Source organism: Eretmochelys imbricata, chromosome 18 (genome assembly GCF_965152235.1).
Source record: "Eretmochelys imbricata isolate rEreImb1 chromosome 18, rEreImb1.hap1, whole genome shotgun sequence".
NCBI lineage: Eukaryota > Metazoa > Chordata > Testudines > Cheloniidae > Eretmochelys > Eretmochelys imbricata.
In genome coordinates this window covers 5,139,642-5,163,366 of record NC_135589.1, presented here as the reverse complement: position 1 = coordinate 5,163,366, position 23,725 = coordinate 5,139,642, and the positions used below count along the sequence as shown (strand labels likewise).

At 50.8% G+C, this 23,725-nt stretch overlaps 1 protein-coding gene across 1 annotated transcript in view; it reads right to left on the bottom strand.

The window, feature by feature from the left end:
• Positions 1-23,725, bottom strand: part of EPHB2 (EPH receptor B2) — a 209,041-nt gene that overhangs the window by 34,746 nt on the left and 150,570 nt on the right. Inside the window, exons 6-8 of the mRNA XM_077837254.1 lie at positions 8,293-8,417; positions 683-845; positions 196-304 (exon numbers count right to left, since the gene is read on the bottom strand). Of these exons, the coding sequence (XP_077693380.1) occupies positions 196-304; positions 683-845; positions 8,293-8,417 (397 nt within the window). The remainder of the gene's footprint in view (positions 1-195; positions 305-682; positions 846-8,292; positions 8,418-23,725) is intronic.

Sequence of the window (23,725 nt, the reverse complement as noted above, 5' to 3'; positions counted from 1 at the left end):
ACCTGCCCTCATCTCTCCCACCTGGCCTCTGCCCTCCCCTCCCCTCACATTTGCCCTCACCCCCACCTGCCCTCTGCCTCCCACCTCCCCCACTCCCACATGCCCTGTCACCCTTCACCTATCCCACCACCGTGCCAGGCCGAGCGTGGTGGGACTGTCCCTGGGCAGCGCATGGCATGCTCACTGGTAACCCACCTGTTGCACACAATGATGATGACGACCACGGCAATGAGGAACACCAGACCCGCTGCTGAGGAGCCAATGATGAGTGGCAGCTTCTCCTGGACGCTGGTCTGGTACTCAGCTGGCACACAGGATGAAGGGAACCAGTTACTGCGCCGTGAGACCCCCGCAGGTGTGAAGCTCACACACGGGTCGGGGATGCAGCTCCCCACAGTGCAGGGGGAAGGGGGAATGTGAGTCTTCTGCCCCATCCCTGGCTATGGGTGAGGGGGGAATAAAGCACCCTTTGCGGGTCCCAGCTTGGTGGGAACCCTCGGAGGAACTCTGTGCCCATCCCTCTGTGTCTGCTCACCTGAGCCCTGCCAAGTAGAGAGGGTGGGGGGATTCACAGCCTTGCAGCAGAAGGCACCAGCACCCCTGCCAGAGCAGGCCCACCCTGCTAAAGCCCTGATCCTGGTCTCTGCCCCTTTACGCAGAGGGAGCTGCCTGCCTGTCTCACCTTCGGTCATGGTCTGGAAGTACATCTTGCCACTGTAGCGGCCGTAGCCGGCCACGGTGCGTGCTCGCACCTGGAAGACATAGATGGTGCCGGCTTTGAGGTTCTGCACAGTCATGGTGTTGGTGGCGCTCTTCACTGCCGTGGCATTGAATTCACTCAGATCCTGCCAAGGAAACAACACATGCTGTCAGAGAGCTGAGCCTGGGCTCCTGGCCCCTGTCAGGCATGAGGAGCTTTGCAATCTCTGCAGCCTGGACAGCTCCCAGCAGGGCTCCAGAGAGAATCATAGAATCATAGAATATCAGGGTTGGAAGGGACCTCAGGAGGTCATCTAGTCCAACCCCCTGCTCAAAGCAGGACCAATCCCCAATTAAATCATCCCAGCCAAGGCTTTGTCAAGCCTGACCTTAAAAACTTCTAAGGAAGGAGATTCTACCACCTCCCTAGGTAATGCATTCCAGTGTTTCACCACCCTCCTAGTGAAAAAGTTTTTCCTAATATCCAACCTAAACCTCCCCCACTGCAACTTGAGACCATTACTCCTTGTCCTGTCCTCTTCTACCACTGAGAATAGTCTAGAACCATCCTCTCTGGAACCACCTCTCAGGTAGTTGAAAGCAGCTATCAAATCCCCCCTCATTCTTCTCTTCTGCAGACAGAAGGGAGCATCTGCAGGGGGTTCTCTGGCGGGGCAACAACTCAGTGATTGGGGAAGCCATGGGGCTCAGTGGTGCTTGAGTGCAGCAGCTCCTCGCTTCTGAGTCCAGCAGAGAATCTTGGGGAAGCCATGCAAAGTGACAGCTAACAGCACGCTGCTCAGTGCCCAGGGGTCAGGAGCGCTCTGCTTGAGGGGCTGGTTGCAAATCCAGGATGGCTTCGCCAGCAGTGAACGACAACAGAAACGAACTTCTAAATGCTAGTCCCTCAACTGCTGGGTGGGTGGGAGGGAAGTCTGAGCTCAGCGTTGCTGTGAAGGGGAGATCTGGGGGGCAAATATGGTGCTGCAAAGTCCATGCTTCCGCACTGAGGCCATCTGTTCCCCCCACACCTTTGATTTCTCTTCCTTTTCCCCATTAGCCCCTAGAATTTATAAGCAACCCTATCAAAACAACCCAGTGGAATACAACCTGCTTAGTGAGGAAGCAAACCCCCTAGTCCTGAATATACGTGCATGTGAATATCTAGACATGCAACTAGTTAATGAGAGAGACATTAGCTTCAAGGCACTGTGAAGAGCACAATGACCTTTAGTGCCTGCACAAGGCCCCAGCAGTCTCCTGCTGGAGTGGGGCCAGCTGAGGGGTTACACAGACTCCAACTGTATGGTTCCAGCCCTTGGGGCAGGTTCCCATTTAAGCCCCTTCAGTTTTCCCATGAACCTATAGGGGAGCAATAAAGTCTCTGCTTCTGCAGATCTCCCGCTCCTGGGGTTTGCACAATGGTTCCACTTGGTACAGAAATGGAAACCACCTGTTGCATGGGGGACTCTGGACTCACCCATAGCAAAAGCTGAATTTGGATGGAGACAGTGACTCTTCTGCTCTGAATGAACCATGCTCTTCATTCCGTACAAATGTGAAGGATCACCCTTCTCTGCACTTATGTCCCCATCTGCATCCCTTCCATAGACTCATAGAATATGAGGGTTGGAAGAGACCTCAGGAGGTCATCTAGTCCAACCCCCTGCTCAAAGCAGGACCAACACCAACTAAATCATCCCAGCCAGGGCTTTGTCAAGCAGGGCCTTAAAAACCTCTAAGGATGGAGATTCCACCATTTCCCTAGGGAACCCATTCCAGTGCTTCACTACCCTCCTAGTGAAATAGTGTTTCCCAATATCCAACCTAGACCTCCCCCATTACAACTTGAGACCATTGCTTCTCGTTCTGTCATCTGCCACCACTGAGAACAGCATAGCTCCATCCTCTATGGAACTCCCCTTCAGGTAGTTGAAGGCTGCTATCAAATCCCCGCTCACTCTTCTCTTCTGCAGACTAAATAACTCCAGTTCCCTCAGCCTTTCCTCGTAAATCATGTGCCCCAGACCCCTAATCATTTCCACTGTCCTCCGCTGGACCCTCTCCAATTTGTCCACATCCCTTCTGTAGTGCGGGGACCAAAACTGGACATAATACTCCAGGTTTGGCCTCACCAGTGTCGAATAGAGGGGAATAATCACTTACCTTGATCTGCTGGCAATGCTCTTACTAATACAGCCCAATATGCCATTGGCTTTCTTGGCAACAAGGGCACACTGCTGACTCATATCCAGCTTCTCATCTACTGTAATCTCCAGGCCCTTTTCTGCAGAACTGCTGCTTAGTCAGTTGGTCCCCAGCCTGTAGCGGTGCAAGGGATTCTTCCTTCCTATGTGCAGAACTCTGCATTTGTCCTTGTTGAACCACATCAGATTTCTTTTGGTCTAATCCTCCAATTTGTCTAGGTCACTCTGGACCCTATCCCTACCCTCCAGCGTATCTACCTCTCCCCCCAGCTTAGTGTCATCTGCGAACTTGCTGAGGGTGCAATCAATCCCATCATCCAGATCATTAATAAAGATGTTGAACAAAACCGGCCCCAGGACCGATCCCTGGGGCACTACGCTTGATACCATGCAGAGTGGCCTACCCACTCCTTGTCTCCATCCCTTTCCCATTTTACCCACTCCTATCCCCTTCCCTCCACATCTGACCCACTTCCATCCCCATCCCTGGGAGGATGTTTCTTGCTGGGTCCTACAGGGCTCTGTACTGGGTCTCGTATTATTCAATATTTTCATGAATGACTTGAGTAACAGAGGGATAGTATGCTTATAAAATTTGTGGATGACACCAAACTGGGAGGGGTTGCAAGCACTTTGGAGCACAGGATTAGAATTCAAAACAGCCTCGACAAATTGGAGAATTGGTCTGATATCAACAAGATGAAATTTTATAAAGACAAGTGCACAGTACTTCACTTAGGAAGGAAAAAATCAAATGCACAGCTCCAAAATGAGGAGTAGCTGGCTCGGCAGTCATGCTGCTGAAAAGGATCTGGGGATTATAATGGATCACAGACTGAACAGGAGTCAACAGTGTGATGCAGTTCCTAAAAAGGTGAATATCATGCTGGGGTGTATTAACAGGAGTGTCGTACGTAAGACATGGGAGGCAACTGTCCCACTGTCAGCACCAGTGAGGCCTCAGCTGCTGTCCTGTGTCCAGTTCTGGGCACCACATGTAAAGGCAGATATGGCCAAGGGTTAGAAAGCCTGGCCTCTGAGGAGAGGTTAAAAAAGCTGGGCATGTCTAGTCCTGAGAAAGGAAGATTAGGCGGGGACCTGGTAACAGTCTTCTAATAAGGTAAGGGCTGTTATAACCAGGGCGTGGCTCTCCTAGGAAATGTTGTTTACTAATGGGGTTTTGAGGACTGTAGCTCTGAACCTTTCCACTCCCAGTAAGGTGCATGCCCGGTGTGGTGGAGGTATCCTGGGGTAATTGGGCCTTTAGGGCATGTGAGGGGCGTGCTGATCTCCACAGGTCTGCGCTTCTCCTTTGTTCCACTAGGGCACTGGGATTGGTTTGGGGGTGATGTGCAGGCTGTATAAATACATTGGATACATCAAAGCCTGCCAGCTGAGCCCAAATGAAAACGTTGCAATTGTCAGGTTAATCTGCCCCTTAAGGAAAGGAAGCAGCCAACCAGCCTGCACCTGCAGGGCGAACCACTTTACAACAATATTTACTCAGTGCTCTGAGCGCCTCACGCACGACATCTGAGCGCTGGGCAGAAGCCACTCAGCCTGAGCAGGCCCCTGATCCTCAGGGAAAGAGCATCAGACTCCCCAGGCCAGAGGCAAAATCCTCCCTCTTAAACCTGCTTTACACTGGTCACTGCCTTAGTCCAGGAGTGTTGCCTTCAGGCATTTCAGGGCACTGTGCCGCACAGGGGGTAGGGTTCCTAACAATCTGGGGGGTTGGGATTGTCAGCCTGCAAAGAGGAGCTGGACCAGCTCACTTGGTAGGAGAAGAAGCACATTCTTCCCAGGAGGAATCAGTCCAGCAGAAAAGTAAGGAAGACTTCAGCCCCAAGCTCCAAGAGACTGTCCCCATGCCGGGCCAGCTAGGCCATTAGCTAGGGCAGTGTCCTTTCTGTCCGATGCGGCAGGCTTTGGAACGTGGGCAGCACCGTGGCATCGCGGGCTGGATCTAGGTCCACCTCACCTCCACCCCCTCCCCCCAAAATGGGTGCTGGAACTGGCCCATTGGCAGCCTTTTGTTCATCACCTTTTGCAACAAGCGCTTGATGAGCTTACACTGTTTCCCCCTGCCCAAACCCACTCCAGAGCTGCCCAGATAATATGAAATGACTGAGAAATGCTTCTCCGTTTCTTTCCCAGCCTTGGATCTGGGGGAGATGTGTCACAGGTTGGGGCAGACCCCACTACACCCTGAGTCTGGACATCCCCTGCCCTGGGGATGCTGGGATTCGCACGTGAACTCTGAGTGCCACATAAAGCAGGGCTCCCTGCTCCTCCCAGTGCTTCCCTCCCTCAGTGAACAAACGGACTGCTCCTCGCTCTCCCAGCCCTGGGCCCCAGCGCTCCCGTCCCACCCTGCCTCCCAGCCAGCCCCGTCCTGCTCAGGCTCGCTTCTGCAGCCTGGTTTTGCCAATGCACGTGCACCACCGACACTGCGGGCACGCCGACACCGCAGCACCAGGGGGCGCGTGCTGCTTGTGCAGGCAAAGGCGGGCTAGTTTTCATCTTGTCGGCAGCGAAGCCACAGCAGCACTGGCTGCAATGGGGGCTGGACGAGCCCTCCTGGACCGCTGGGAATGACTTGTGAGGCTAGCCTGGGCTGCACTGCTCTGCTCCATGTGCCGGCTGGATTACAGCCAGCTGGGAGAGTTGCAATTGCATCCTGAGGGCAGCGCAGACACATCGACAGAGGGGTCTGCACAGGGCTGACAACTGGCATCTTTCTGTGCACGCCAAGCCCACTGTTCTTCCGTTATTCTTTGTCCTTTCCCTGTGTGACACTGACAGGAAATGCAAAATAACCTGCCCCAAGTGCCAGTGTGGCTTGGGGAAAGGTTTTTTGGCCTCTGCTTCTCTTAGCTCCCTATGGAGTCCAGAGTCTATTAAGGGGCCCTAAGCTTTTCCATTGGAAACCCCCATTTTTCAGGTGCTCACAACCTTTGGGGCTGAAATTCTCCAGGGCTGGTTACTACCCAGGAGGGAATTTGTTTTGAAACTTTGAGCAAAAACAATTCTGGGCTTTTCAAGTGAAGCAAGCGCACTTTTTCCATGATGAGACAACTTTGCCACTTTTAAGCAGCTCTGGGTGTCCAAGCCGCTTGGGGTTGGGAGCTGAAATCTAGCAAGGAGAGATCCCTTAGGGAGAAGAGGGGTTTTTCTGGGTCTGGCCTAGTTACGAGGGTGCCCCCGAGGAATGAACAGAACAGGTCATCATCAAGTGATCCATTCCTGTCGCCCATTCCCAGCTTCTGGAGAGTGAACGGCTGACAGTGGCCAGGACAAGGACCAACTTGTCCAAATGTCAAAACACCCCGCAAGTGTCACTGTAGTATCAACACCAGCCCCTCCCTCTGCAAGCCAAAGGAGGGCTGGGGTTAGAATATTCCCTTCTGCCCACTGCTAATGCTGGCAGCGAATTCCAGCCCAGGCTCCTCTGCAGAGCCCCAATGCCATTTGCATCGTAAGCTGTAGGAACCATTACATCTTGGCATTATTTGTGCCATTTGTCACCAAGACCATTTGCCTCTTATGCAATAATCTCTAAGAGCAAGGAGGAGAGCAGCCTCCCCCAGCACCCAGCCACAGCCCAGCGGACAGGGGCGTATAACACAGCTTTGGCTTTACAGACCATTTCCCTGTATTTACACCCCCACCAAAAGAGAGAGAGAGAACGAGCGAATAAATTCCCTGAGATCTTCTGTTGCTGCTTAGAGTGTCTCTGGGCTGGGACCCCTCTCCGGATCTGTCTGGTTATCTCCCCATCCAATTTGCTAGGTTCTCTGGGATCATTTCCAGGGGTCAAGTAAATGGCTCAGATATATGCAATATAGGTCAGGACCTATTTTACAGCTTACAAAGCAGCTCTCCCTCCCCACTCTCCCTCTGGCTCTTGGTGCTGAGAAAATAGGTCACGGGCAGGGAGCAATGGGGATTAATCATTTCCTCTAGCAGCTGCTGGGAAAATATTTTCCTTTTCATTTAAATCATAAAATGTTTTAATTAGGTGGGGATTTTTTAAGTTTATTTTTTAATGTGTAGTTTGCGGCAGAGATATGCTCCTGGGAGAAGAAGGCTCCTGCCCCCTATTTCCTGCTTCCAGCGGGGTCCATCCTGCCAAAGCCTCAGCACCACTCACTGAGGCTGGGCCTTCTCCTGCGACCCTGCACTCCGGCCAGACCCCCAGCACTGCAGGCCCTGGCAGCACAAAGCCAGCCCTTCTGACACCTCATCCCCATGCAAAGGAAGTTACAGTCCTGGCCCTTGCACTTCCTCCTGTTGTGCAGGGTAAGTTCAACTGAATAGCACAGAATCCCTCTTCTCTTCTCTGGCTGGGCTGGTGGCACCTGGAATGGGGCGTGTTTCGGAGAGGGATGGATTCTCACTCACACGGGCCATTCCACCTGGACCTCTTCCAGCCTCTTACATCAGCTCCTGTCCCCTAGGGCATTGCACTGGGGTAGTTGCATCAGTGTAGACCCCCAGCACAGGTGCACTGCACTCGTGTAAAGTGGAGCTTGCATCAGCACCATTTATCACAGTTCTATCCCTGGATAAGTCACACGGGGGAGTGCAAGCCCTGCTTCCTACTGGTGCAACACATACATATTGGGAAGTGCAAGCTCAGCTTTGTACTTGTGCAACTTGTGTATACACCAGGGAGTGCAAGCCCAGTTTTTGCCAGTGCAACACATGCACACTGGAGGCTGCACTGGTGCAAACAATGCTAATGCAGAGAAGCCCGTAGGACTGGCACTGGAGGCTAAATTCATCCCTGGTGTAAAACTATTGACTCCGTGGAGTTCCAGCAAGCATGAATTTAGCCCCAAGATACTAGTGTCTCAATTTGTGAGGTTCCAGACAGCACTGTTCCTGCTCCATGGAGGCACCATTGCTGCACCAGGGAAAGGGACTAACAAGTCCCTGGGACCTCGGCTTTCGCAAACTGGCAGGAAGGGCCAGCCTGCAATGGTGCTGACAGTCACTAGCTCTTGATTATTGAAGGTTGGGATGCTCCTCCCAAGGCCTCAAGAACTTTCCTCAGTGGCTTCCCATTCCCTTTCAAACCCAGCTATATCGCCCAACCAGAGCTAGCTGCATGGAGACCTGCCCGACACATGCGATCACTGGGATCTGAAGGGTTAACACGCACTGCCAGACTGACTCTGGGTCAGCTTCAGTGCCTGTCCTGTCTGTTATTCTCTTCAGTTGCCTCTGGCACCTGGTGCGCCGCCACATGCTCCCGGGGCACATGCCATCCCTGGCTGAGATGGTCAGTCCCCCGAAGCAGCTCCACCCAGGATGGCCAAGGTTTGAGCTGCCTCTCCCCACGTCCACATTAACCGTGGGCAGCTCCGGGCTCTGCTGATACCTTCTCATAGTACTGCAGCTCATAATCCAGGATGACTCCGTTGGGCTGGTCAGGCTGAGACCACGATAAGGTAATGCTGTCCACAGTCCGGCTGACCTGGTGCATGATGGACACAGCAGACGGGGCTGGAAGAGGGAGAGGAGAGAACTGTAAATCAACTGCATGGCGCAGATGGCCTTTAATGCTGGAGGGGACAGGTCAGTAACATTACTCCGTCGTCGCCATCGCTTTCAGTTCCAGCACTGGCCACTGGTCTGCACAGCTACTGGGGCCAGCACCTTGCAATCCCTAGAGTCTGAGAGGAGAGCAAAATATTCCTAGGAACATGGAAAGTTATTCAGGGTTTGAGATTTTTGCATTTTGTTATGAGTGTGAAATCGGGAGCAGTTCAGTGCAGTATTTCAGGGGGGGATCTGGATTCTATTCAAGTGAAACGGGCCCTAATTCTCAGCAAAATGAGCTCATGTTTGAGCAAAACCTGCTGTGTCTCCCAGCAAAGAAGCCATTGCATCAAGAACATGCAAAAATCCGTTTTCCACCCCCAATATTCGTCATGCCTGGGGCCCAGGGACACACCAGAAGTGCACATTTCCCCTCTGCTTTCAGTGTGCTGGGTCTGCAGGCAGCAGATGCGAGTGCGAGAGGTTCATCCATCAGCCTGAGCATAAAGCGCAAACTGGCCTGACACATGTACAACAGTAAAAAGAAAAGGAGGACTTGTGGCACCTTAGAGACCAACAAATTTATTTGAGCTTAAGCTTTCGTGAGCTACAGCTCACTTCATCGGATGCACGAAAGCTTATGCTCAAATAAATTTGTTAGTTTCTAAGGTGCCACAAGTCCTCCTTTTCTTTTTGCGGACACAGACTGACACGGCTGCTACTCTGAAACATGTACAACAGTGACTCTTCCGCCCCATCACAATCCTCCTGGAAATGTCACACATGCAGACGCCACTAGTTCTCCTGCACCCGACGGATCCCTCCAGCTACGGCTCAGACTGGCCCACCAGCTGATCACCAGTGAGATTACCCTTGATTGCCAACACAGCTCAACGTGTAGCCCGCTAGGAATGATGCAGCTACAGATTCTTACCCCATTTCCATGGTCACGTGAGATTCTCTGGCACCCAGGGCTGGGCTCACAAGCAAAGCAGAGGCAGACTAATTCATTCCTCTTCACTCACAGCACAGTGCAGCTATCCCTCCCATAAGCACCACGGACACGTGGCTGGATTCTGCTCTCACACAGATGTAAATTAGGCATAACCCCAGTGTGCACGACTGATGCAAAACCAGTCTCAGGCAGAGCTACGTCAGAGCCGGGGAGAGAGACCCAGTGAGAATGGCCAAGAGAATAAACTCCCCACATCTGCAGCACCAGGCTTTGAATCCTCAGAAAAGGTAATGAGGTAACAGGCCCTGTGACACACTGTACCTCAAAACAGCACCCTGTAACCCCCATATTCATCATTCCTATATGGTTGAGATATTTCATACAAAGCATGCCAGGTAAGATATCATATGAAAAGTCATGATCTGCTGAAACCCACTGTTCTGTCCAAATATGTGTAGCACCGGTGTGTATGCCATTATGAGATTTTGCTGTATGAACCAGCTGAGCGGCGGGGAACCAGCTGAGCAGCGGGGGACAGCAGAGCAGCCAACAGCAGGAGTTTGCCTGGGATCTGTGCTGGTGAGTATCTGGGTATCTGAGTGTGTGTCTGGTGAGAGGATCGGAGTGTTTGTAGTGACGGCAGCTTGAAAATTTGAGTGAGTACTTGATTGGTTGGCTGAAATGGGCGGGAGTTGGGAGTGTTTGTTTCAGGTGAGCCTGGCTGTTTAAAAAAAGCCGGCGCTCCGCGAACCACCTGAGCGGCGGGGAACCAGCTGAGCAGCGCGGGACAGCAGAGCAGCAAACAGCAGGAGTTTGCCTGGGAGTTCGCCTGGAGTGGGCCCACTGAGGCTTACACTCTAATGACTTCTCTGAGTAATTACTGTATCTCCTGAGGAAGCTCATAGTAGGAAGGTAATATGGATGGGGAGTGTTCAACTATTGTGACCTGCACTGGATGTGCCATGTTTGTCTTTCTTCCAGAGGACAGAAGCGGCTTTGTCTGTACAAAGTGCAAGCTGGTCTCCATATTGGAAGAGAAGGTTCAAGGTCTGGAACAACAGGTATCAACCCTGCGTTGCATAAGAGAAACTGAAGATTTCCTGGACAGACATCAGGATATGCTTCTACAGCCACAAGGTTCTGAAGATTCAGAACAGACTGCGCAGCACGGACAGGAGGACGGTGAAGAAATCTGGCAACATGTGACCTCCAGAAGAAGAAGGGGGAATGTTCATGTATCAGCAACGCGGACACAGGTAAGTGACCGTTTTCATGTTCTCTCCACAGGTACCATTGCGGGGAGTGGCCCAGATGATACGTCTGGGGGAAGGGAGCAGAAGGAGACTCCACCAGTTGAAAGGCATGAGATGCACTGTCCTAAGGTTGGGGGTTCCACGACCACCACTCCCAAGAGAAGGAGGCGGGTGGTGGTGGTCGGGGACTCTCTCCTCAGGGGGACTGAGTCATATATCTGCCGCCCTGACTGGGAAAACAGAGAAGTCTGCTGCTTGCCAGGGGCTAAGATTCGCGACGTGACGGAGAGTCTGCCGAGACTCATCAAGCCCTCGGATCGCTACCCCTTCCTGCTTTTCCACGTGGGCACCAACGATACTGCCAAGAATGACCTTGAGTGGATCACTGCGGACTACGTGGCTCTGGGAAGAAGGATAAAGGAGTATGAGGCACAAGTGGTGTTCTTGTCCATCCTCCCCGTGGAAGGAAAAGGCCGGGGTAGGGACCGTCGAATCGTGGAAGTCAATGAATGGCTACGCAGGTGGTGTCGGAGAGAAGGCTTTGGATTCTTCGACCATGGGATAGTGTTCCAAGAAGGAGGAGTGCTAGGCAAAGACGGGCTCCACTTAACGAAGAAAGGGAAGAGCATCATCGCGAGCAGGCTGGCTAACCTAGTGAGGAGGGCTTTAAACTAGGTTCACCGGGGGAAGGAGACCAAAGCCCTGAGGTAAGTGGGCAAGCAGGATACCGGGAGGAAGCACGAGCAGGAGCATGTGAGAGGGGAGGGCTCCTGCCTCATACTGAGAACAAGGGGTGATCAGCGGGTTATCTCAAGTGCCTATACACAAATGCACAAAGCCTGGGAAACAAGCAGGGAGAACTGGAGGTCCTGGCAAAGTCAGGGAATTATGATGTTATTGGAATAACGGAGACTTGGTGGGATAACTCGCATGACTGGAGTACTGTCATGGATGGTTATAAACTGTTCAGGAAGGACAGGCAGGGCAGAAAAGGTGGGGGAGTTGCACTGTATGTAAGGGAGCAGTATGACTGCTCAGAGCTCAAGTATGAAACTGCAGAAAAACCTGAGAGTCTCTGGATTAAGTTTAGAAGCCTGAGCAACAAGGGTGATGTCGTGGTGGGCGTCTGCTATAGACCACCGGACCAGGGGGATCAGGTGGACGAGGCTTTCTTCCGGCAAGTCGCAGAAGATACTAGATCGCACGCCCTGGTTCTCATGGGCGACTTCAATCATCCTGATATCTGCTGGGAGAGCAATACAGCGGTGCACAGGCAATCCAGGAAGTTTTTGGAAAATGTAGGGGACAATTTCCTGGTGCAAGTGCTGGAGAAACCAACTAGGGATGGAGCTCTTCTTGACCTGCTGCTCACAAACTGGGAAGAATTAGTAGGGGAAGCAAAAGTGGATGGGAACCTGGGAGGCAGTGACCATGAGATGGTCGAGATCAGGATCCTGACACAAGGAAGAAAGGAAAGCAGCAGAATACGGACCCTGGACTTCAGAAAAGCAGACTTTCATTCCCTCAGGGAACTGATGGGCAAGATCCCCTGTGAGAATAACATGAGGGGGAAAGGAGTCCAGGAGAGCTGCCTGTATTTTAAAGAATCCTTATTGAGGTTACAGGGACAAACCATCCCGATGTGTAGAAAGAATAGTAAATATGGCAGGCGACCAGCTTGGCTTAACAGTGAAATCCTTGCTGATCTTAAACACAAAAAAGAGGCTTACAAGAAGTGGACAAATGACCAGGGATGAGTATAAAAATATTGCTCGGGCATGTAGGAATGGAATCAGGAAGGCTAAATCACACCTGGAGTTGCAGCTAGCGAGCGATGTTAAGAGTAACAAGAAGGGTTTCTTCAGGTATGTTGGCAGTAAGAAGAAAGCCAAGGAAAGTGTGGGCCCCTTAATGAATGAGGGAGGCAACCTAGTGACAGAGGATGTGGAAAAAGCTAACGTACTCAATGCTTTTTTTGCCTCTGTCTTCACGAACAAGGTCAGCTCCCAGACTACTGCACTGGGCAGCACAGCATGGGGAGGAGGTGGCCAGCCCTCAGTGAAGGAAGAAGGGGTTCAGGACTATTTAGAAAAGCTGGATGTGCACAAGTCCATGGGGCCGGATGCGTTGCATCCGAGAGCGCTAAAGGAATTGGTGGATGTGATTGCAGAGCCATTGGCCATTATCTTTGAAAACTCATGGCGATCGGGGGAAGTCCCGGAAGATTGGAAAAAGGCTAATGTAGTGCCCATCTTTAAAAAAGGGAAGAAAGTGGATCCTGGGAACTACAGGCCGGTCAGCCTCACCTCAGTCCCCGGAAAAATCATGGAGCATGTCCTCAAGGAAACAATTCTGAAGCACTTACACGAGAGGAAAGTGATCAGGAACAGTCAGCATGAATTCACCAAGGGCACGTCATGCCTGACTAATCTAATTGCCTTCTATGATGAGATAACTGGTTCTGTGGATGAAGGGAAAGCACTGGACGTGCTATTCCTCGACTTTAGCAAAGCTTTTGACACGGTCTCCCACACTATTCTTGTCAGCAAGTTAAAGAAGTATGGGCTGGATGGATGCACTATAAGGTGGGTAGAAAGTTGGCTAGATTGTCGGGCTCAACGGGTGGTGATCAATGGCTCCATGTCTAGTTGGCAGCCGGTATCTAGCGGAGTGCCCCAAGAGTCAGTCCTGGGGCCGGTTTTGTTCAGTATCTTCATTAATGATCTGGAGGATGGTGTGGATTGCGCTCTCAGCAAGTTTGCGGATGACACTAAACTGGGAGGAGTGGTAGATACGCTGGAGAGTAGGGATAGGATACAGAGGGACCTAGACAAATTGGAGGATTGGGCCAAAAGAAATCTGATGTGGTTCAACAAGGACAAGTGCAGAGTCCTGCACTTAGGACGGAAGAATCCCATGCACAGCTACAGACTAGGGACCGAATGGCTAGGCAGCAGTTCTGCAGAGAAGGACCTAGGGGTGACAGTGGACGAGAAGCTGGATATGAGTCAACAATGTGCCCCTGTTGCCAAGAAGGCCAATGGCATTTTGGGATGTATACGTAGGGGCATTGCCAGCAGATCGAGGGACGTGATCGTTCCCCTCTATTCGACATTGGTGAGGCCTCATCTGGAGTACTGTGTCCAGTTTTGGGCCCCACACTACAAGAAGGATGTGGAGAAATTGGAGAGAGTCCAGCAAAGGGCAACAAAAATGATTAGGGGACTGGAACACATGAGTTATGAGGAGAGGCTGAGGGAACTGGGATTGTTTAGTCTACGGAAGAGAAGAATGAGGGGGGATTTGATCGCTGCTTTTAACTACCTGAAAGGTGGATCCAAAGAGGATGGATCTAGACTGTTCTCAGTGATAGCAGATGACAGGACAAGGAGTAATGGTCTCAAGTTGCAGTGGGGGAGGTTTAGGTTGGATATTAGGAAAAACTTTTTCACTATGAGGGTGGTGAAACACTGGAATGCGTTACCTAGGGAGGTGGTGGAATCCCCTTCCTTAGAAGTTTTTAAGGTCAGGCTTGACAAAGCCCTAGCTGGGATGATTTAGTTGGGATTGGTCCTGCTCTGGGCAGGGGGTTGGACTAGATGGCCTCCAGAGGTTCTTTCCAACTCTGTTATTCTATGATTCTATGGTTGTTACTGAAATATGCTGTAAATTTGAGATTCTCCTTTGCTAGGAGGTGAACCACTCCCAGGAGGGTGTCAAATGACCATTAATCAGCAGGGGAGGTGTAACCAAGGGGTTTACAATTCATGATCATTGCACAAGCACCACACAATGGGGACTGCTCAGCTCAATGACTCAGTTGCACAAGATCACCGGGGCGGGGGGGGAGGCGGGGGGGAGATTGCTCAACGCTGTGATTTAGCAAAGCCCACCAGGGCATGTCTGGGCAAGTGTCTTCTAGGCACATGGACTAAGATTATAAAATAGGGGACAAGGGCATCATGGTTTTGCCTTTCTCCTCCCCCACCTACACTAGAAGCAACAAGAATGCTGGAAAGACAAAAGACTTCGACTGAGGAGACTGGTCCAGGCTTAAGGGAGAATCCGGTGTATTAAGAACTGTAATATCCAGTGGGGTGAGAAACCTGCTTGATCTAAGTACTGTCTAGTGTAATAAGGCTTAAGATTTAGATTTTGCAGTTACCTTTTATTTTCTTTGATAACTAGCTCTGACCTTTTATGCCTCCCACTTATAATCACTCAAATCTATCTGTCTGAAGTTAATAAATCTGTTTTATATTTGACCTAACACAGTGCGTTTTGGTCAAAGTGCTTGGGAAATCACAGCTCAGTTTACAAAGGCTGGTGTGTGCATCATCTCCACATTGAGGGATGGGTGGACTGGGTAATAAAGTTACACTGGTCAGGCTTCTGACCAGGGCAAGATGGTACAGCTCTGGGGTGTAAGGGTAGGGGGCTGGGGGGAACTGGCTGGTGCCTTTCCTTGTGTGGTTTTTGTCAGTGGCTCAGGGAGCACTCATGCAATGTAGCTGGGTGTGGGGCTCCACATGCTGTTGTGCTGAGTGATCACAGCGCCTGGAGGGGTTTGTTGCTTGTCACTAGCAAAGCACTGTGAGAGACAGCCCAGGCTGGAGAGTTAAAGGGGCACAGCTGTACCCCAGTTCCAGGTTGCATCCCAAGGATCCCATCACACCGCTGTCACTATCTCTCCAGGTCTGTTTCCACATGAAAGAGAGACTCACACTCAAAGGGGCTTTTACTAGGCCCGGCTTTTTAAATATGTTGTGATGTAAAAGCAATTCACTAAACAACCCTGAGAACGGGTGTTAGAGAGCAGCCAGGCATCCCCCAATGTACGAGGTGCCAAGCACCTCACTCATCCCCTGTGCAAAATTCCCAGGGTTCTCACTGCACCTCCACAAAGACTTCACGGCAGACTGCTGCCCCCAGGTCTCCAGTAACAGGCTGTTTCTAAGACTTTGTTACTTTGACCAGCTTGGCCACAGCACATAACAAAGCAGAATCATAAATAATTAAAATGAAGCTGCAATTGTCAAAATAAATGAACAAAGAAAGTACACTTTCATGATGCATCATCCTGGCTTTTCAGTTGATTTTCTTCATTTACTATTTTGCAACATTCATGATGGGTTATTCTCCAGCATAGACTGGTGTTTAGGGGCCAGGCATGGGAGTCAGGACACCGGTAAGTTGCTGTGTCACATCCCTGCTCTGTGCCTCAGTTTCCCCATCTGTGAAAGAGGGATAATGACACAGGCCAGCATCGGCAAAGCACTCTGAGCACCCGTCCACAAAACGAAGCCATTTTTTTCAACATAAAGGGCTCTTAAAACCAATTTCTGTACTCCTCCCCAATGAGGGGATTAGTGCTGAAATCCACATTGCTGTTTCAAATTAGGGTTAGTGCGGACGCAGTTCGAAGGTATTGGCCTCCGGGAGCTATCCCACAGGGCACCACTGTGACTGCTCTGGACAGCACTCTGAACTTGGATGCACTGGCCAGATGTACAGGAAAAGACCCAGGAACTTTTGAATCTCATTTCCTGTTTGGCCAGGCGAGCTCATCAGCACAGGTGACCATGCAGTCCCAGAATCTAAAAAGAGCTCGAGCATGAACCGAACGGGAGGTACTGGATCGGATTGCTGTATGGGGAGAGGAATCCGTGCTATCAGAACTATGTTCCAAAAGATGAAATGCCAAAACATTTCAAAAAATCTCCGAGGCCATGAGGGACAGAGGCTACAGCAGGGAGGCAACGCAGTGCCGCATGAAACTTAAGGAGCTCAGACAAGCGTACCAGAAAACCAAAGAATCAAACGGACGCTCCGGGACAGAGCCCCAGACATGCCGGTTCTACGCTGAGATGCATGCAATTCTGGGGGGGGGGCCGCCACCACTACCCCACCCCTGTCCATGGACGCCAATGATGGGGTACTCTCCGCCATGCCTGAGGATTTTGCGGATGGGGAAGATGAGGAGGCGGAGGACGAGCTTGAGGAGAGCACACAGCACACCGTTCTCCCCGACAGCAAGGATCTTTTTATCACCCTGACTGAAATACCCTCCCAACCCAACAAAGCTGGAGAAGGGACATCTGGTGAGTGTACTTTTTTAAATATAATACATGTTATAAAAGCTAGCGTTTTTTAATGATTAAGTAGCCCTGAGGACTTGGGATGCATTCATGGCCAGTACAGCTTCCGGAAAAGTCTGTTGATGTGTCTGGGGATGGAGCAGAAATCCTCCAGGGACATCTCCATGAAGCTCTCCTGGAGGTACTCTAAAAGCGTTTGCAGAAGGTTTCTGGGGAGAGCAGCCTTATTCCGTCCTGCATGGTAGGACACTTTACCACGCCATGCTAGTAGCAAGTAATCTGGTATCATTGCATGACAAAGCCTGGCAGTATATGGTCCAGGTGTTTGCTGGCATTCAAACAACATCTGTTCTTTATCTCTGTGTGTTATCCTCAGGAGAGCGATATCGTTCATGGTAACCTGGTTGAAACAGGGGAATTTAATTAAGGGGACATTCAGAGGTGGCCGTTCCTACTGGGCTGTTTGCCCGTGGCTGAAAAGAAATCCTGGGGGGGGGAGGGGTGGGCATTGGCGCTGAGCTGTTCGTGTTTGGCTAGGAGGGAACTTCCCTGATACCAGCCATGCGGTGGGGGGAGGGGTAAAGCAATCATCCCAGAGAATTGGATGGGGTGGGGGGGTTAGTTTGGTTTCTGCTGCTGCACGTTAACAGGAAAACCGCAGCACTAAATGGCCAACTCAATGGGCTTTGCTTGGTATGGGAGAGGAGGGGGCTGCTGTTATGAGGGTTGCAGAAGCTGAAAGACTATGGCTTACCATGGCCGCCTGCAAGCCGAATTCTGCTGCCCGGCCCTGCGAGTGTGATCTCCAACACCAACGCCGCAGGCACTCAATATAAGATGCAAAATGCGACCTTGTACCAAAATCACACGTGCTCTGTAATGTGAATAGTGCTGTTCACCGCGAAAGAGTATAGCCATTGTTCTGTAAAATGTATCTTCTAAAATACTTCACTCCCTTTTTTCCTCCAGCAGCTGCAAACGTTTCAAGCCTCCCTCCTCCATCCCAAAGACTGTCTCAGATAAGGCGACGAAAAAAACGCACGCACGATGGAATTTTCTCTGAGCTTATGCAGTCGTCCGGCACTGACAGAGCTCAGCAAAATGTGTGGAGGGACACAATAGAAGAGTACAGCAAAGTGGCCGACGAACGTGAGGAGAGGTGGTGGCAGGAAGATCTGAGGAGGCATGAGGCAACGCTGGGGCTACTGCGGGATCAATCGGACATGCTCCGTCCTCCCCAAGGTGGAGGTTCATGAACGGCAGCAGGATTACAGACTGCTGCTGCAGCCCCCGTTTAACTGCCCTCTCTCCTCCCCAAGCTCCATAGCCTTCTCACCCAGATGCCCAAGAACGCCGCGGGGGAGGCTCCGGGCACCCAACAACTCCACCCCAGTGGACAGCCCAAGCAACAAAAGGCTGTCATTCAAGAAGTTTTAAAGTGGCCTTTTCCTTCCCTCCTACCCTCCTACCATACCCCCGGGCTACCTTGTGAGTTATCTCCCTGTTTTTATAATCAATTAATAAAGAATACATGTTTTTTAAACAACAGAGACGTTATTTCCTTTGCAAGCAAGCTGTGATCGAAGGGGGGAGGGCGGGTGGCTTACAGGGAATTTAGAGGTTACCAAGGGGGCGGGTTTTCATCAAGGAGAAACAAACAGAAGGGTCACACAGTACCTTGGCCAGTCATGAAACTGGTTTTCAAAGCTTCTCTGATGCGTAGTGCTCCCTGCTGTGCTCTTCTAACCGCCCTGGTTTCTGGCTGCACGTATTCAGCGGCCAGGCGATTTGCATCAACCTCCCACCCTGCCATAAACGTCTCCCTCTTACTCTTACAGAGATTGTGGAACACACAGCAAGCAGCAATAACAATCGGAATATTGGTTTCGCTGAGGTCTGAGCGAGTCAGTAAACTGCGCCAGCGACCCTTTAAACGTCCAAATGCACACTTTACCACCATTCTGCACTTGCTCAGCCTATAGTTGAACAGCTCTTTACTACTGTCCAGGGTGCCTGTGTATGGCTTCATGAGCCATGGCATTAAGGGGTAGGCTGGGTTCCCAAGGATAACTATAAGCATTTCAACATCCCCAACAGTTATTTTCTGGTCCGGGAAGTAAATCCCTTCCTGCAGCCGTTTAAACAGACCAGAGTTCCTGAAGACGTGAGCGTCATGAACCTTTCCCGGCCATCCCACGTTGATGTTGGTGAAATGTCCCTTGTGATCCACCAGTGCTTGCAGCACCACTGAAAAATACTCCTTGCGGTTTATGTACTGGCTGCCCTGGTGGTCCAGTCCCAAGATAGGGATATGCGTTCCGTCTATAGCCCCACCACAGTTAGGGAATCCCATTGCAGCAAAGCTGTCTAGTATGTCCTGCACATTTCCCAGAGTCACTACCCTTGATATCAGCAGCTTCGTGATTGCGTTGGCTACTTGCATCACAGCAACCCCCACAGTAGATTTGCTCACTCCAAATTGATTCTAGACTGACCGGTAGCTGTCTGGCATTGCAAGCTTCCACAGGGCTATTGCCACTAGCTTGTGAACTGTGAGGGCTGCTCTCATCTTGGTATTCTTGCACTTCAGGGCAGGGGAAAGCAAGTCACAAAGTTCCATAAAAGTGCCCTTACGCATGCGAAAGTTTTGGAGCCACTGGGAATAATCCCAAACCTGCAACACTATGCGGTCCCACCACTCTGTGCTTGTTTCCTGGGCCCAGAATCGGCATTCCACGGCATGAGCCTGCCCCAGTAACACCATGATCTCCAAATTGCTGGGGACCGCGGTTTTAGGGAAATCTGTGTTCATGTCCTCATCACCGCGCTGCCGTCGCCTCCTCGCCTGGTTTTTCAGGTGCTGGTTCTGCATAAACTGCACGATATGTGCAAGGTGTTTACAATGGTCAGAACTGCTTCGGTGAGCTGAATGGGCTTCATGCTTGCTGTGTTATGGCGTCTGCTCAGGCAATCCAGGGAAAAGGGCGCGAAACGATTGTCTGCCGTTGCTCTGACGGAGGGAGGGGTGACTGACAACATGGCTTACAGGACTGGCTTACAGGGAATTAAAATCAACAAAGGGGGTGGCTTTAAATCAAGGTGTCATAAATATAAAGGGAAGGGTAAACACCTTTAAATCCCTCCTGGCCAGAGGAAAAACCCTTTCACCTGTAAAGGGTTAAGAAGCTAAGACAACCTCGCTGGCACCTGACCAAAATGGGGAGACAAGATACTTTCAAAGCTGGAGGGGGGGAAAACAAAGGGTTCTCTCTGTCTATGTGTTGCTTTTGCTGGGACCAGAGCAGGAATGCAGGTCAGAACTCCTGTAATGGGTTAATAAGCAATCTAATTAGATATGCATTAGATTCTGTTTTGTTTAAATGGCTGATAAAATAAGTTGTGCTGAATGGAATGTATATTCCTGTTTTTGTGTCTTTTTGTAACTTAAGGTTTTGCCTAGAGGGATTCTCTATGTTTTGAATCTAATTACCCTGTAAGGTATTTACCATCTTGATTTTACAGAGGTGATTCTTTTAATTTTTCTTTAATTAAGATTCTTCTTTTAAGAACCTGATTACTCTTTCAGTGTTCTTAAGATCCAAGGGTTTGGGTCTGTGTTCACCTCTGCAAATTGGTTAGGATTTTTATCAAGCCTTCCCCAGGAAAGGCGGTGTAGGACTTGGGGGGATTTGGGGGGGGAAAGATGTTTCCAAGTGGGCTCTTTCCCTGTTATTTTTGTTAGACGCTTGGTGGTGGCAGCAATAAGGTCCAGGGACAAAAGATAGAATAGTTTGTACCTTGGGGAAGTTTTAACCTAAGCTGGTAAGAATAAGCTTAGGGGGTTTTTCATGCAGGTCCCCACATCTGTACCCTAGAGTTCAGAGTGGGGAAGCAACCTTGACACAAGGAGAAACCGAATGGCCTCCTCAAGGATAGAACTCAAAACCCTGGGTTTAGCAGGCCATTGATTTAACGGAGGGAGGAACGAAGGGAGGAGAAAATGAATACAAAACAAATCTGGTCTATTTCTTGTTTTGACCCACTTCATCTATCTTTATACATCTTGCTGGCAGCAGATGGTGCAGTATGACTGCTGGCCATCGTTGTCTACTGGATGCTCATTAGAAGACGGTGAAGTAGGACTGCCGGCAGGACTGAATCACCATGAGACGAAACTTAAAAGGGAAATGACCTTGCTGAGTCACTCCCATGTTTGCCCTGACCGACCTCACCGAGGTCGACTAAAAGAGCACCCTGGAGTACGTCGATGATGGCTACCAGCCATACCGCACTGTCTGCTGTCAAAACGCAATGAGCTGCTGTTGTGTAGCAATGCAGTACCGCGTCTGCCAGCACCCAGGAGACATACCGTGACGGTGAGCTGAGCGGGCTCCATGCTTGCCGTGGTATGGCGTCTGCACGTGTAACCCAGGAAAAAAGGTGCAAAACGATTGTCTGCTGTTGCTTTCACGGAGGGAGGGAGGGAAGGGGGCCTGATGACATGTACCCAGAACCATCCGCAACAATGTTTTTGCCCCATCAGGCATTGGGATTTCTACCCAGAATTCAAACGGGCGGCGGAGACTGCGGGAACTGTGGGATAGCTACCCACAGTGCAATGCTCTGGAAGTCGATGGTTGCCTCGGTACTGTGGACGCACTCCGTTGAGTAAATGCACTTAGAGCATTTGTGTGGGGACACTCACAATTGACTGTATTAAAAACGCTTTCTACAAAACTGACTTCTATACATTCGACCTAATTTCGTAGTGTAGATATGGCCTGAGATCTATGTCTGTCTCAGAGATCTCCCCCTGGTAGTGTCACTGCCAGGCAATGCTCCCTCAGAAACATGATGAGGGTAGGGACTGGAGACTGCCCGTAGGATGGCAAGTTCCCATCCACTATCCAAATCACAGCTGCTAAAGTCACCTTCTCTCCCTCTGCTCCAACCCTGGTGCCCTTCACTGGATTCCTGTCTCTTGTCATGGCAAACCAGAGCTCCTCACCCTTATTGTTTCAGGTCATGTGCTTGTTTCTCTGCAATCTTCCCAATCCTCTCTCCTCACAGCTCCCTTACTCCCCTCTAGGCTTTGTACCATCACTCACTGTTGCCCCATCCACCTGGTGCAGTCTCCCACTCCGTCAGCCCAATCTTGCAGGGCCCGTGCCCCACATGAAGTGCCACTGACTGCAATCCTCTTGCAGGACCAGGGCTGACTGTTGTAAAGAGTAGGGTAGAGATGTGATTTCATTTGAATGAAGTGATGACGTTTCTAGCCCCGGCTGTTATTTCATTGTTACTGTGGCTGATTATTTTCACCACCATCAAGAATTTTATGGAAAACCGACAATCTCAGTGACAAGCATGAGATTCACACTGGATTTCCCTTGCTGCAGAAAAAGGGCAGAGAGACGTGGGTGTGCCCAAGCCATGGATTGCTGAGGCAGGGCCAAGGGAAGGAGGATGGAGCATGCGCTGGAGCCAGCTGGTCTGCACCAGGGCTCTCTCAGGCTGAGAGCAGTGGGAGCAGAGAGGAGCTTAGGAGAATGGGCACAAGCCCCCCACTCAGAAAACAAGAATGATCCCCCAATTGCGTTTCCTTCTTGGTGGGGAGAAGTGGATGAATCCTTTCCCAAGAGGAGTTGTCTCTGCACACCCGCCTGAGAGACCTCACAGAGGGGCTCAGCATACCTAGGACAACAAGGCAGACAGAGCAGATTCTGTTCCCATGCAGGGCCTTGAACCACCAATCCATGCTGCTTCTTGTGTGTTTAGGCCCTTTGCACACTAAACCACCATGAATGACTGAATCCTGCAGATCAGAAAGTGAAGGAACACTACGTACAATCTCTCCAGCATGTGCCAGTCTCTGCTTTATGAAAGTGGAACGTGCCGTGTGCCTGCTGGTGGCATGTTCTGCGCCACGTACAATAATCCAGGGGACTGTAAAAGAAACATGCCTCGTGAGTGCCATCTCGCTTGATTCTGATGCAACCTGCCTTGCAGAAGAAGTGGTGATGGGGAGACAGTTTGGCCCAGAATAAACGCAGCTAGAAAAGCAATGGGAGCATTTACATCTGCTAATGGGCCCGCTGTACTGTGTCTAACGGAACCCTGCATTCCTACAGTACCAGGGGCAGGCCTAGCAGATGCTCAGCGCTGGTCTCACTCTGCTCCCAGTGGAGTCAATGGAAGCTTACAGAGTTACTCCAAGGCCGAGCACTTTTGATAACCTCACCCAGAAGGCGCCGGGGTCATACAAACGACTTCGTGGCTAGTAAGTATCTCCGCTAGTTTTTGACCACCATATTGATGCGGTAAGTAAAGAAATCAGCGGAAACCACCTCTGAGTGAGTCGTTCCGTGATTAACGAACCCAAGCCCAAGAGAGCCGTGTCCTCAGTGAACTTGCCCCATTCTAGTGCAGGACAGGTGAGTATACCAGCGAGGGGGGTCTCAAAGCTGATCTGGAGGGGACACATTTCAGAACCATTTCCAAAGTGACGATGCAAACGCTATGAAAGTCTGGCACTGCTTCAGCAAAGGTGCTGGGGCTTGTGACAACCAGTGCTGTGGATGGGGGAAATCCCTTTATGCACAAGACCAAAGCACCACTTACGTGCCACTCATACCTTCTGCACAGGTGGGGTTTCATCCTATGTAGGCAAGTGTGGGGGAAAATACCTGCAAGATGTTCTCCTTGCTGGAGGTCATGAAGCAGCTCAACTTATGGGAAAGGCACTTGAGAGTAACATCAGTGACCTTGCTGTAGCTGTGAAACAAGCATTCCCATTCACTCCTGGAAGGAGAGCCAAGCGCAGTCAAGTCCTGCAGGCAGGAGGGGAACCCCCAACATTGTCCCCTTGACAGGAACCACAAGGGGAGACACTTGTTCTTGGAGAGAACAGGTTTGCATGGAACAATGCTGCAAACCTTTGTCTCCACACAAACACCCATTGATGGG